At 37.6% G+C, this 15,210-nt stretch overlaps 1 protein-coding gene across 12 annotated transcripts in view; it reads right to left on the minus strand.

Moving 5' to 3' along the window:
• Nucleotides 1-15,210, minus strand: part of adgrb1a (adhesion G protein-coupled receptor B1a) — a 566,941-nt gene that overhangs the window by 18,357 nt on the left and 533,374 nt on the right. For 8 of the 12 annotated variants that reach the window (XM_063058411.1, XM_063058402.1, XM_063058383.1 and 5 more), the window contains 4 exons: nt 12,174-12,227; nt 11,457-11,528; nt 3,346-3,381; nt 3,145-3,249 (listed from right to left, as the gene is read on the minus strand). In XM_063058411.1, coding sequence (XP_062914481.1) covers nt 3,145-3,249; nt 3,346-3,381; nt 11,457-11,528; nt 12,174-12,227 — 267 coding nt within the window. The remainder of the gene's footprint in view (nt 1-3,144; nt 3,250-3,345; nt 3,382-11,456; nt 11,529-12,173; nt 12,228-15,210) is intronic. The other 4 variants (XM_063058420.1, XM_063058374.1, XM_063058364.1 and 1 more) reach the window with 2 other exon arrangements.

The raw sequence follows: 15,210 nt of genomic DNA on the forward strand, positions 1-15,210 counted from the left end.
GCATTCATTCTGTGTCTTATATGCTTTTAAGGCTTTCCCTCAATAATTCACACTTAATAAAATATATACTCACAACTAATGAAACAGGTTGAAGAGCCTGTTCCTGTGCTGTACTCTTCTATTTCAAAATGTAATGTGATTAAAAAAAAATGCAGAAGCTATTTTGTATGCAGTAAAGTTCAGGAACTGAAGAAATAATGCCTAGCTTTATCCCCAGGGTTGTAGAATTAAAACCAGCCATCTTAGGTTTGAAGTGAGAGTGGAGAGATACAACAGGAATTTGAGGAGCAACATTTTTCACCTAGAGGGTGGTCAGTATATGGAATGAGCTGCCAGCATTAGTGGCTGAGGCAGGTATATCAACAATATTTAATGGATACTTGAACAGGTACTGGACATGAGCAGGAACAATTTAGATGGATATGGGTCAAATGTGGGCAAATGGGACTAGCTTAGATGGGAATCTTGGTTGACGTGGACTAGTTGAGCCTGTTTTCATACCCTGTGGCTCTAAATAATCTGTTTTGATCCAATTTGTTAAGGAATAAATGCTGGATTAAGACAGTGAAAACACAAATTTGTTGAAGAACCGTAAGTGGAACAGACCGGATGGTTCTTTACATTCCTACAATTATTACTATCACAAATGGTGGCATTGTCCATTAGTGTTAAAAGTTACACTTTCACACATACTCAAGATGGCAAACAGATTAATACATCATCATAGAGAATCTCTGAAGATACAACACTTCACCATCACAGGCCTCCTCACTAATCTCCCTCCTGGCCCGTTCACATCCTCCCTCACTTCCATTCAGGGCCCCAAACAGTCCTTCCAAGTGAGGCAACATTTCACCTGCAAATCTGCTGGGGGTCATCCATTGTATCTGGTGATCCCAATGCGGCCTCCTCTACACTGGTGAGACCCATCGTAAATCAGAGGACTGCTTCATTGAGCACTTTTGCTCCATCCGCCAAAAGCGAAACTTCCTGGTGGCCAACATTTTAATACCAATTCCCATTCCTATTCTGACATGTCAGGCCATGGCCTCCTCTTGTGTCAAGTGAGGCCACCCTCAGGGTAAAATAGCAATACCTTATATTCCATCTGGGTAGCCTCCAACCTGATGGCATATCGATTTCTCCTTCCAGTAAAAAAATCTCCTGCCCCCTCCCCCACCCCTTCTTCTATTCCTCACTCTGGCCTCTTATCTCTTCTCACCTGCCTATCACCCCGCCCTGGGTCCCTTCCTCCTTCTCTTTCTCCTGTGGTTCACTCTCCTCTCCTATCATGTTCCTTCCTCTCCAGCCCTTCATCTTTCCTACCCACCTGGCTTCACCTTTCACCTTCTAGCTATCCTCCTTCTTGTTCCCCATCTTTCTATGCTGGTGGCTTGCCCCTTCCTTTCCAGTCCTCAAGAACAGTCCAGCCTGAAACATCAAATGATTACTCATTTCCATCGATGCTGCCTGACCTGCGAAGATCCTGCAGCATATTGTGTGAGCTACAATGAAATGTTAGCTTAGGCTATGTGTTGAAGTCTCTGCAGTGGGCCTTCAATTCATGACCTTTTAATTCAGAAGTGGGCGTACTGCTGTAAAGCCAAGGCTAGCATACCTAATTTCACACTCAGAACATGCTCAGCAGGCAATTAATTAGTTTCTGTAAACATGAATGCCAACAAAGATCTATTATTATAAAAATATATATTGAAGTAAATGCACCACTAGCGAGGCTTTAATTGAAGTGCACAAAAGACAATGGTTTTGGCAAGTTTGTATTTTCCCCTGGAAAGTGGTCTGATAATTTCCATAGTTGACTATCATATTTTCCCCCAAAAACCATACATCTTGACACCATCCCATCAAGTCGACTTCCCAGCTACATAACAGGGGTCATCACCAAGGTCAACTCCTTTCACTGTTGAACATTCGCAATTCTCTGATTGAACTTAATTAATGACAATATTACTATTGAGATATTAAGATAGGCAACTAACACAGTAAAAGCAAAGTTCAGGGATGTGATTTTGACAAGTTTTGGAATTTTTTTTGGATTGTCTTTCATTAATCAGGGAAATAAGTTTAAAGAGATTTGTATTTGTCCTCTGATTTGGCTGAAGTGCTTTTTCAAATAACCTACATTTCAAAGAAAAACTTTGTTGAATCAATCAAAATTCTCTTGTGAGGTCTCTCAAGGTATTAAACATTGACTAGTGGTGTAACGTAGACATAAATGTTCGGGTACCAGCAAGTCACAATACATATATGGAAGAGGGGATTGAATATATTTCTATGTTTGCAAATAGCACAACACTGAGTGTAATTTTGAGCTTTGAGGAGGATACAAACAGGTTCAAGGAGATTTGGGCAAACTGAGTGAATGGGCTCATACTTAGCTACAATGGCCCTTTGTCTTCAACTCTCCAATGGTCATGGTTACAAAGGATATGTATCAGATATATGTATACATGTCTAATGTATATGGTACATTTGACATGCATGTCAAATCTATGGAACACACTGAAGCCAATGCATCAATATAATATGTCCAATGTATTGTACAGATTTATCCAATGTAGCCATTAGATGTATATCAGAAATGCATCCAATATATCTAATTTATCCAGGGGAAAGGTATAAATGTGAAATTATGCACTAAAAACATTGAAAGATAGTATGCTGATTACTGAGGGATTGGGAAATCCTGATGTACAAAGGAATCTGTATACCAGCCACTAAAAACAAACCTGCTGTTTAAGAAAACAAATGGTATATTGGCCCACATTGCAAGAGATTCAGAATACAGAAGCACAAATGTCTTCCAAGAGTTATACAAGGCTTTTAGCACACACCTGAAGAGTTATATGTAGTTCTGGAATCCTTTTCTAAAAGCCTGTACTTGTCACAGAGGGAATGCAATGAAAAGTTCACTAGACTAACTTTTGGGATGGAGGAAGTGAACCACTGGAGAATGAGAACGTCACTCTTGTAGCTGCAAACCAAATCATTATTATGACGAGATAGCATGTATAATTTGCAGTGAAGCTGTGACAATAATTTATGGCCATATGGACTACATGGGTAATGCAGAAAGGGTTTTGAATTTATGAGCCCTCTTGGATTACAGATACCCATTCTTACTTTGTTGTCCACTGTTGGAGATTCTCTATCTTTCTCAGCGTGCTGAAGCTTCCTGTTTAGATCCTGAAACATGTCCTGATGCCGTTTTCTTGTGTGCATTATTTTCTAGAGATTGAAAGCAAGACATCAGTTAAGATGCAGCTGAGTGCACCTGGTACAGAATCAACACTTAAAGCAGTGAACTTAGCAGAAAGGGCTCACCTCAAAGTCTAATTCGGCGTATCTAGATTTTCTTCTCTGGAAAACAAATTGGACAATTAGTAACATCTTTTTAGAAATAAATAGCAAATTACGATCCAGATGGGGCAACTAATCTATTAAATCTACTTAAATCTATTTTAACAATCACAACTCCACTTCATCGTTGTCATCGTAATGTTTTTGGAGTTTCTTCATTAGGTTTTACCACGTTGTGAGGAGCCAGGGGAGATTTGGATAATGCCAAGCCTTCGAAAGTATTCTCTAATCTTGAAAATCCAAAAACATTTTGCTCAGATTGACAAAAAGAACTTCTTTTTCACTGGGTAATCGGTATGGCACTATGCTTAATCATTTTAGGCAATCTCAAGTCAATTCCTTGATGAAGTGGCCGTAGCACACTTTGTCTTGGCAATCTCATTCAGATCTGCTACAGGATAGCTGATGAGTGAAATTAGATATTATTCTGCTACAGCAAGAGACATTTGGAGCTTAATCAGAGATGTTTTGTTGGCACAGAACTTCACTCTGCATCTAATTGTGTAAAACCTGACCCGAGAATACTTCATGCTGACACTGATTTTTCGAAAGAAAGTGTTGACTTAACTTTCTTGACAAACACAGCAACAAAAAAAAATTAAAAGAACTCAGATGTAAAAGGTTATTGAAATAAGTCTTTGTAAAATGAGAAAACACTACATAACACTTTTCATTTCCCCAGACACATAACACAAAGACATAAATCATTCTGGAATGCTGACCACATCACTTCAAGCAGATGTCACTTTCAATATAATGGTACTCCATACAAAAGCATTTTACAAAGCACTTACTCAGGGAGATAGTGGTCTGAAGTCATTTTGGGTCAAAGCACAATGATAGATGTAAAAGGATTATATTATATAAAGCAGATCAGGGTTTGAACTGGGGAGGAATGAGCCCTGTAAAGTAGCTGCTTCAAAGTGACACTGAGGTTGATGGATCAGGATCCTCTCCAACACTGTTCCTTTGCTTTCTCTTTTATTCTGCAAGCCATAACTCAAGTATATTTAATAATGTCTACAGATAGTCAAAGGTTCTTCAGGTTCAAGGTGATCAGGTTTAAACAGCTCAAATTCTTAATAATTTACTGTCAGTAATGTACTTTGTTAGATTTACGTGAAAACTCTAGTTAAATGATAATGACTTGTGATCTTAGTTGGCACCGACCCATCCAAATTACAACCACAGGTACACTAATCTTTCAACCGAGGACAGAAGTTACTGAATAATTCTAGAACACAGAGCACAGAAAATCTACAGCATGTTACAGGCACTTCAGCCCGCAATGTTGTGCTGACCATGTAACCTACTCTAGAAACTGCCTAGAATTTCCCTACTGCATAACCCTCTATTTTTCTAAGCTCCATGTACCTACCTAAGAGTCTCTTAAAAGACCCTGTTGTATCCGCCTCCATCACCATTTCTGACAGTGCATTCCATTCCACGCACCCATCACCACTAATTCTAATGAAGGATCATGACTGTGAAACACTTAACTTTGCTTCTCTCTAAACATCTATTGCCTAACTTGATGAATATTTCAAGCACTTCGTTTTAATTCAGATTGCCAGTACCTGCAATTGATACGTAAACACGGGGAATTCTGCAGATGCTAGAAATTCAAGCAACACACATCAAAGTTGCTGCTGAACGCAGCAGGCCAGGCAGCATCTCTAGGAAGAGGCACAGTCGACATTTCGGGCCGAGACCCTTCGTCAGGACTAACTGAAGGAAGAGCTAGTAAGAGATTTGAAAGACCTGCAATTGTTGTTGTTTGCTTTTCAGTACTCAAATTGCGAGCGAAGGTTTGGTACTATTGTAACTGATAATGCTAGTGTGACAATACTGACTCCAAATCTAGTGACCACCAGAGGGGTGCCAGAAATGGGCTTAAATTTTGGTCTACAAATATTACTCACATTCTTCTTGGAATGTGTCTCTTAATTCTTATAAGATTTATGCAATTCATGGCCATTCATTTCTTCAATGCCTTGTTTCAAAAATAATTTTTGCGTCATCTTAGCATTGAAATTGAAGGCTTAAAAGCCATAATAGACACATTTTATGACCATACCAATGATATGTGACCCCTCATCACCCAATCTCCAACTCTTAGCATATTTGATTACATCCACCTTCTTCTAAAATGGTATGTCCATTGGTTAATCAATTTCATAATCTTCAATGTTTTTACTAAAACTAGCTCATCTCTTCCAATGGCTTCTATTCTTGCTCTTTCATTGTTGCCTCCAAACCCATCAAAGGTCAGTAACATCACGCAAAAATCCAGCATTATGTTTCACTAATATCCAACTCCATGTCAGGAAAGGCACAGTCACTCCTTCCAATGTCCACTAACTTGATTAAGATTCAGGTTTAGTATCACTGGCCTATGCCATGAAGTTTGTTGTTTTGTGGCAACAGTACATTGCAATAATTAAAAAAAGACTATAAATTACTAGTACATTAAAAAATATTAAATTAAATAACTAATTCAAACACAGAGGGGAAAATACTATGGTAGTGTTTATGGATTCATTGTCCATTCAGAAATCTGATGGCAGAGGGGAAGAAGTTGTTCCTAAGTTCTCCTCAATGGCAGCAATAAAAAGAGGGCATGCCTTGGGCGGTTTGGGTCCTTAATGATGGATGTTGCCTTTCTGAGGCATTGTCTCTTGAAGGTGCCCTGGATGTAGGGCAGGCTAGTGCCCATAATGAACCTGGCTGAGCTGACAACTTTCTACAGCTTTTTCTGATCCTTTGCAGTGGCCACTCCATACCAGATGGTGATGAAATCAGTTTGAATGCTCTCCATAGTACATGTGTAGAAATTTGTGAATATCTCTGGTGATGTACCAATTCTCCTCAAACTCCGAATGAAATACAGCTGCTGTCGCGTCTTCTTTGTTATTGTATTAATACGTTGGGCCCTGCATAAATTCTCAGAAATGTTGACACCCAATAACTTGAAAATGCTCACTCTTTACACTTCTGAAACCTTGATGAGGACTGGTGTGTGTTCTCTCAACTCAATTTTCCCTTCCTGAAGTCCACAATCAATTCCTTGGTCTTAATGACATTGAGTGCAAGGTTGTTGCTGTGACACCACTCAACCAGCTGATCTATCTCACCCCTGTACATCGTCACCATCTGAAATTCTGCCAACAATAGTTGTGTCATTGATAAGTTTATGGATGGCATTTGAGCAGTGCCCGCCACAGAATCATGAACGTAGAGAGAGTGGAGCAGTGGGGTAAGCACACATCTTTGAAGTACACCAGTGTTGATTGTCAGAGAGGAGGAGATGTTATTTCTTATCTGTATAGACTGTGGTCTGCTGGAGAGGAAGTCAAGGATCTAGATATCCTGCAATACTATGTTTGGGAAGATTAGAGCTGTCTTCAGCCCCTCCTATTAGCTCTGTTTCCCTTCACTTGATTCCATCTACCTCTCTAGCTACAGTCCAAGGCTGCACAAGATTATTTGTAATTATCAGAATTACCCATTAATCAATTACAATCATCTGTTGTCCAATTTCTGTCCTGTGAAATGTATTGGGATATATGCCTGGGATAAAAGTGCAACATTAATGCAAGTTGTAGCACTAGAATCCATGCTTATTTACTTAGGAATGGTCTGTTTTTCATTTTAGGGCGTGGTTATCAAAGATTCATTCAAATTAATCACATGTTTTAGAGTAACCTCACTTGTGCTGCTTTTATTTCTAAACCTGTAAAGCACTGTGGATCAGTCTCTGAAAACAACGACTGCAAGTGAAGCAGAACTGTGTATCAAGATGATGATGATGATGAAAAGTTCATCCAAAATATTAGCATATCTTTCAGATAGTGACTGATTACCTACTGTGCACTTCCAACAGTGTATGTTATTATTCACAGAATGGGTGGGAGGAAGCTTAGCATTAACAGTGAATTCAACACTTAATCATAATGAAACCATTTACTTAAAAAAAATTGTGATGACAATGGCAAGTAGATCAGAGGGAGAGCTGTCTTCATTACTTAAAACAAAAAAGGATGCTGTTTACATTAGATTCATGGAGGGAGAATATATATTCATACAGTGATGGCGTTAATCATCATTCTGAGCTCCTCTTTCAGAATATGCTTCCAGTTTTGCCAAAACGGCTTTCTTGGGAATATGCTATCTGTGTGGCTGAAGGTACGAGCCAAGCAAATTCCCCAAACAAACCATTTGGATACAACAATAAAGTGCTGCATCAATTTGCTGTTTCTCCGGAGATCGAGGAAAATTTCTACTCTCAGGAGTTAGATAATGACTCATACATAACTCATTTTTTAAACCACGTCTTTTAATATTTCATTGCTTATATGGGGTGTTGCAACATATCAGTCAAGTTACTGAACTAATAATGAGAAAAAAATAGCACGAGTAAAACAGAAACATGCTCAAATACCACCATATTAATTGGGGAGCCTACATTCAGTCATTTAAGTAACATTTGATCCACTACAACCTATCCCTGGCTGATCTCTGAAATGCCCCAACAAACCTAACTTTCTACGACGAGTTCATAAAGGAATAGAGAATAAATGCGGTCCTTGCCGGTGATGCCTATTTAATATGCAACAACAAAACAGCAACTGAAAAGGCATATCAGAGAGGCATTTAGGATACTAAGTGGAATAGAAAAGGCTACTATTCCAAGTTAAATCTCAAAGGAATCCAGGTACAAAGTAGTAAAAATGCAAGTTCAGAACTTGTGTCAGGATTGTTTCTCCAAAAGAACTGAAGACCTGAAACAGCAGTGGATAGCGTAGTACAGGACAATTTTGAGAAGCACTCAAAAGGCAAGTAGATTCTTTGGCAGACAGAAATGTTTCATTGAAAGGCAGCACCACATAAGCTCAAGGGATCAACTGCAAAACAATAGTTTCTGTACAGCTAAGCAACACACACAATTTCCAACACCTGCAGATTTTCTCCGCTTGTTTCTGTATAGCTACTCAGTCATATGTGTGATCATTGACTCGGCAGGATGATTTTTGTTTTCAACTTCCAAGTAAAACCATAACACATAATTTAACCAATGTATAGTGTATGTAAAAATATTTGGGGCAAATATTAGTCAAGTATCAAGAATCAATGAATTGTTAAATAAACTAGTTGTTTCCAAATGGGAACATTATAAATAAATTTTAGATTTGGTGACTTTGATCAATGAGTTTATATGTATGTTGAAATCAATAAGGTATTCTTCAAATGGAGAATTTAAAGAAATTAAGTTTTAGAAGTTGAAATCCAATGAATAATGTAAACAATTTGTGACCACACTACATACTGTATATCCTTACAACAGAGCTACTAAAAGGCTCAAAATAAATTATAGTTTTTGTTAAATTATTTTTAGAAGTGATTCTGCAACCTAACTTTCAGATTTAACAATCCACAAAGTATCCAGATCTGATAGGTTGCATCCTCAAAGTAATTACAGATTCATTTGTTGAGTTCTTTGTAGGAGCACCGTAAACACTTCAGAATTTTTTTTTCCCAAAGAATTAGAGGGCAATGTAGTGAAGTTGGGAAAATATTGGCCAGACACATCTCATGTTCCATAGTAAAAAATTAGGATAAGCACAGAATTCCAAAGGATTGGACTCTTCGTGATAATTTAACGAAGTGGAGATCCTCAATGAGAGTCCAGATTATTAAGATATTCAGATGTCAGTTGATTAGGAGCAGTATTTTCAGGAGGTACTTAATAAAGCACCTTCCTACTAAAATTTGTGGCATGTGGTAATAGTGTATGTGGAATTCAAGAAGTATAGAAAGCTGAAAGGACACAGTTATCTTAAATACCGAGCATCTGCTTTCTAGTTATCTAGATGAGGTTTACATAATCAAAAGAGGAATCAAAATTTGATTAATTTCATATAAAATGGTCTTGCAAACTGTGAACTTATATTGGACCTCTTAAATTCCAAGAATTGTTTCCTGCTTTATAAGTACAGTAACAGTAAGGTGAAGAATTTAGTTGAAGGCTGGTACATCTGTGAATCCTCCTCCTCCCTTAATTGGTGCTCGAGTATGGTGTAATGTTTTATAGATGGGGAAGAAGGGAGAGTACATAATGGAGGTCTAAAGGAGACCTGAATTGATAGAGGTAAAGAATGGTAGGACTATTGTGCAAGTAAAGAGCCACAGAATGTTGAGCTGCAGAGAATCTATGAGCTCAGAGATGGTCAGGCCAGTGCTCTAGATCATAATGCAAGTAGATGCCATGTGTCTTATGCAGACATCTTGCCCCATTCACAGGTCATGCATGTATACATGAATTTTGAAAAGATGACCTCAAAATGCGTGTCAGGCATTGTTTAAAGCTACACTGCAATATAACTGTGTCATACAAGTACTGCAAACTACACTGACAAATCACAAAAGCTGAATTATTGCAGTTCACAGTGAGGCTTGCTTAAATGCAAACACGAGGAAATCTGCAGATGCTGGAAATTCAAGCAACACACACAAAATACTGATTAAATTCCTTTTTTCTTGCACTATCTAAATAATTTCTATGCTTGCATGCCTTGGAATATTAAAACTGGACATTAGTAAAGGAGAAATAGGTACGGTGCAGACATATGGAGGGGAAGGATTTATACAGATGAAATGCTGAATTTTAATAGCTGGTACGCCGAATATAAAAATCAAAGAGAGTGGAACTCAATTTGTACAACACATTGTTAAACTATCATTATAATATTGTGTAGAGTCCCTGGATCCCCATTACAGGGAGCATTAAACAAAAGATCATGCAAAGCTGAGATTTCCTGGAACTGTCTCATTATGGAGTATGATTACATGGTCTAATGAAGGACTCAAAAACCAGAAGCATCTCGCAGTAGAGCAGAGTGTGTTAAGAACGGACATAAAACAGTCAAAATTAAGAAAATTTGACAGACATCATTAAATATTGTTTCCACTGCCTAACAAATCAGCACAGGTGGTGTATGCATTTTGAATAGTCTCAAAAGAATTAAAAAAGATAAAATATTTTTCTGAGAAATCCAGTCCCTTAACAATATTTTATCAGTGTTATGTAATTGAAAGTTGATTCTTCCTACCTTCAACTTCTGAGTGATTTCACATCACACCAGATAAGGCCTTTTGGCATGAGTCACTTTTGCACATCTAGCACAATTTTCCCTTTAGTCGTACACTGGATGACATGCTTTCCCTGCAGAACTATTTGGGAGCACTGTATAGGGTAACTAAGATAAAGCTGTCTGTAATGTAAGCTGTTGTCAGTCATGCTTAAGTATAATATGCTAGATTGGGACACCTATAAACTCGTCTATTACGTATTAAAGTCAATAGGTTATGTTTCGTAAGTCTACAATTATTCTTTAAGGAGGTAACTTAATTAAAGCATGAGAGCTGTTTTGTTGACATAATTCATTTGCACTTTTAGATGTTGTATGATAAAGTCCAATATCAGAAGGGTCTTTAGAAATCAACCAACTACGCACAACAATGATATGGGAATAGAAAACAGAATGCACTGAAAGCCATAAGCCCTGACTGAGGATAGTAACTTGTACCATTTCATGGCATATGTTCTTTGTCTCTTAATGTTCTGAATATCCATAAGTAAGTAGCAAGGGAAACAACTGGAATATAAAGTTTGCTAATGACACCAAACTCTACATGTAGATCATCAGAATGATTTGTAGCCTTCGAGACATTCGAATGAATTAAGTGGATGAGGTAATGAATATGAAATTATACATAAATATGAAATAAGACATACACAGTGGGGAGACTATGCTCACAGGACTTGTAAAACTCATGATTAAACACCACATTTAAGGGTAATTTTCTTAATTCTGCTCCCAGTATGACGATTTGCCTACTGGGAATGTGCATCAGCGATCTACATACACACCCTCCAAAGTATTCTGTCCTTCATATCAATTTTAGTGATAGAAAAACACAAATTTCCAATGTGAACTTTCAGCAAAATCAAACCAGGAGCACAAGGTCATAAAATCAGCCCTTTAGACTTCCATGTACAATTTTCATTATCCTACCTTCAACGGTACACTGACACATTGGAGAGAATTCAGGGATGAGCGACTAGGATTATTCTGGGATTTAGGGCTCTATAGATTGAAAAGAAAACACCAAGATCTGATCTTACTTCCATTGAAGAATTGTCAATTAAGGGACATACAGACAGACACAGATTATTCAACTTTGATTTCAATCATGGAACCAGCAAACACAAAAACAAATTTATCTAGCACCCCAAAGGAGTGGAGATTTTAAGATTTCTACCCACTGAGACATTAATTGGGTTAGGCAGAACCTACAGGATCTGGAAAGGAAATATGCCAAATTGACTTTCTATATTCTATGCTGTGCAAATTAAGATCCGGAAATATTAACAATTTATCAGAAATGCAAACTAACTTTTGTTTATTCAATTGGTGCAGAAGAAGAGTGGGATTTAATACGATAGGATTCTAACACACTGCAGTTTCTGAAACAATATAAATTCTACTCAAGTGAAAATGGTCTATTCTAAATCTGCAGGCAACAGTTCCCCATAGTTGCTTTTAATATTGGTACAATGTATATAACTTCCTAGAAAACATATTGCCCCAATTACGCTAAATAAATCACCCACCTGTATTGAAGACCATGCCTCTGGCAAGACCGCAGAAAAATCTATACAAAACTGTTTTACTATTTGCTTATTTTTAGGATAAGAAGACAATATATTTAATCTGTTAGAAATTTTATACCTTGGGCAGCTCACTATAAGTTTGCAAGGTTTGCATTTGTGTCCTTTTCCACAACTGCAAAAAAAAAGTTATTCTTCGGTTAACTCCTAACTCACGCAAATCTTCACGTGCCAATCCAGAAAACAAATTGCCAGGAAATTAAGTTGCATTGGAAACATAACCAATTGCATTGCACTGTTGGCCCAATGAGCAATTTTTTTTTTACTCCATGGAGACACAGTTAAAACTGTGCAGCCTTGGTTCATACTTCCTCCCCCATGTTAGGGAGAACTATGGCCAATTGGAATGTTCCAAACTCCACATGATAAAAATCAACAAATTCAGGTTTCACAATGCAGAAAAAAAAACATGTTCACATTAACTTTTAACAACAAAATACATGGTATAGAAATAAAATTTAATAACCCACAATTGTTCAAAGCAGTAAGTGTGCTCAAATCTATGGATTTTTCTGGTTTTTCAACTAATCTTCAGCCAATGTTAAGGTCAAAGTCTCAAAGAAATTCTATTCAGGGCTGTTTTGCCCATTTCCTTCAAGTAAATGTATTCCATATTTCATAGGAGAATATTCTGCTGGTTCCTGTTAACACTGAGCTCCCGTTGAGGCAAACATCTCTAACTATAACAGGAATCAGCTGGTTTCCTCAGACACCATTAACAAGTACAATTTTCTAGTATGTTGCTTTCAAAGTAATAAAACCATTCCTACATGAAAAAAATATAGAATCATTTATCTCTCAAGTGATTTGGCTACATTCCAAGAAAAAGTCTCCCAATACTGTACCTATACATTAATTTGAATATTTGGTGAAAGGAAACAATATTGAATGCTAATTTTTTTAAATTTTAGAGAATTTAGTTACCTGTATACTTATCTGTAAGCCCCAGTCATTCCTTCTTAATTTGATTAATATTCTAAAATTGGAAGCCAGAGACAAGGGGAACAAAATGTTTGCATGCATCTTTCCGTAGTAACTATACTCATTATCTCAGTAATTATGACTCATTATCAGTGCCATAACTTCGTATTTGTGATACTATTGGACTTGAAATGGGAGTCCATACTAAATTTCATAACCAGACTTCCTCCAACTTGCGACTCCAAGTCACAAGGAGCATTTGAGATAAGCACCAGTCGACACATGGAATAACACGGAAAGATGCCCACAGGTCAGCATGTACACATTGGGCTGAATGGTCTATTTCAGTACCAAATGTTTCCATTACTCTATAAATTTTCCATTACTACATTTGAAATTCTGAAGCACCTCTCTTCCCCTTTTACGTGCAAAGTTCCCTTTTTGAAGTGAAGTAGAGAATGCTAGAATTAAGCAGCAGGACATGGCTCTGTGGAGAAACAGTCAGGTCAATGACCTATCATCAGAACCTGAATAACAGTTAATCAGTAGAACATTTCTTTTCCCAATGAACCTGGTGAGGATTTCTAGCATGGATGATTTTATATCAAATGTTCAGAATTTCAGTACTGTTGGATTTTCTGATATTGTTCAGAATGTGAACATCAATTTAACGGTGCATGAGATAAAAGCCAGTCAGTGATATCCAGCCTATGCATGAATGCTTCAAACTGGTGATTCCAACTTATCCAACTTCCTACCCTCTCAGTACATAATGCTACCCAAATATATCACTTAGTCAGCGGATCCTTTGCTATATGCTTTGGAATGAGAAGAGCCCACCAAGCGTTGGTCTGGGCTAGACGGACACTACTTCTAACAACCAATGGAATGGTTGACTCCATTTCAGGTACTACTACAGTATCCCAAACCAAACAGCATTGATAATGGTATGCTGAAAGTCACAGTGTATATGAAAGCTAGACAAAGTTAAGATTTATTTTGTGTTTTCTCACTGTATCTTTTGGAAAAACTTTAATCGTGACCATAAATTGCGATCTTTACCACGTGTTTTAACTGACTCAGTGGTTCAGTATTGCTTAGGAAGATTCTGCTTGGATAAAACCTTGGAAAACTTAGATCTTCATGCTGATCAGAGCTCGCAAAGCAGTGAAGACAGCAACAAGCCTGGAGACTGCAAACTATGCCCGTAAGTGATAAAAGGCCTTAGAGAACAAAGGATCATAATACTGTCAATGAGGAAGTTTATGAGAATGAAAAAAATACACTGCAATATAGAGGAAAGTACCTTGGATGGTAGCATTATGTAACCAGATAAAGTAATTCTCAGTGATTAAGTTTGAAAACTCCCTCTTGAGGGCTCAGAGCTCTCTCTAGCTCAACACACTGGACACCAAGATGTCAATAATGTGTTGTCAATGAAGAACATCAACCAGGGCAACTTTAGCCTGATAGCTTTAACAAAGTCTGGCCCAGAGAAGCATGACCAACAATGTAGGTAATGTCTAAACAATTAGCCAGATGAAGGCCAATAGCAGAGACCAGCAGCAGCTCATGTTTGCTGTACCTTATGCTTTGAAGCACCCTTTCACTAGTTTCAGATATGCAGCCTCCTTTCCCATTCATGGGGGGCTTTCAGCGCCCAAAAAGAATCCAAAACAACCCACACACTATCACTTTCAACTCCTTGCTGCTGATTATAGTGGTAAGAATTAGACAGCTGGCCGTTTAAAACCCCTCCCAAATTTTACATTACATCCTCCTAAAAAGTACGACCTTGACAATATGCTATAGATTCTAACGTACACATGGTTAATAATTTTTATTCTTCTCTCAGTGATTTTTAAATTAAGAGTACCAATACCTAAAATATTTTGGAAAACCCCTTCACCTGAATATGAGGAATCATTAATCTCCATAAAATCAACTGGTTAATCCCTATTTCAGCGAACTGTTAAAGGCTTCGAGGGTGGAAAAAGATCCAGAGTTGATGTAAAGCTCTCCATAGCCAGTCATAGCAAGTTGGAGGAAATCTATATCATCACATGTGCTTTTGAAAATCAAGATAAATGTCCAACGGGCAACAATTGGCCTACAAGTAACAACAGGGCATGGTTGAAATGCATAATTCAACAGTCTTGAGATGATTTCATGTACAT

The sequence above is a fragment of the Mobula hypostoma genome, chromosome 1 (genome assembly GCF_963921235.1).
Source record: "Mobula hypostoma chromosome 1, sMobHyp1.1, whole genome shotgun sequence".
Taxonomy (NCBI): domain Eukaryota; kingdom Metazoa; phylum Chordata; class Chondrichthyes; order Myliobatiformes; family Myliobatidae; genus Mobula; species Mobula hypostoma.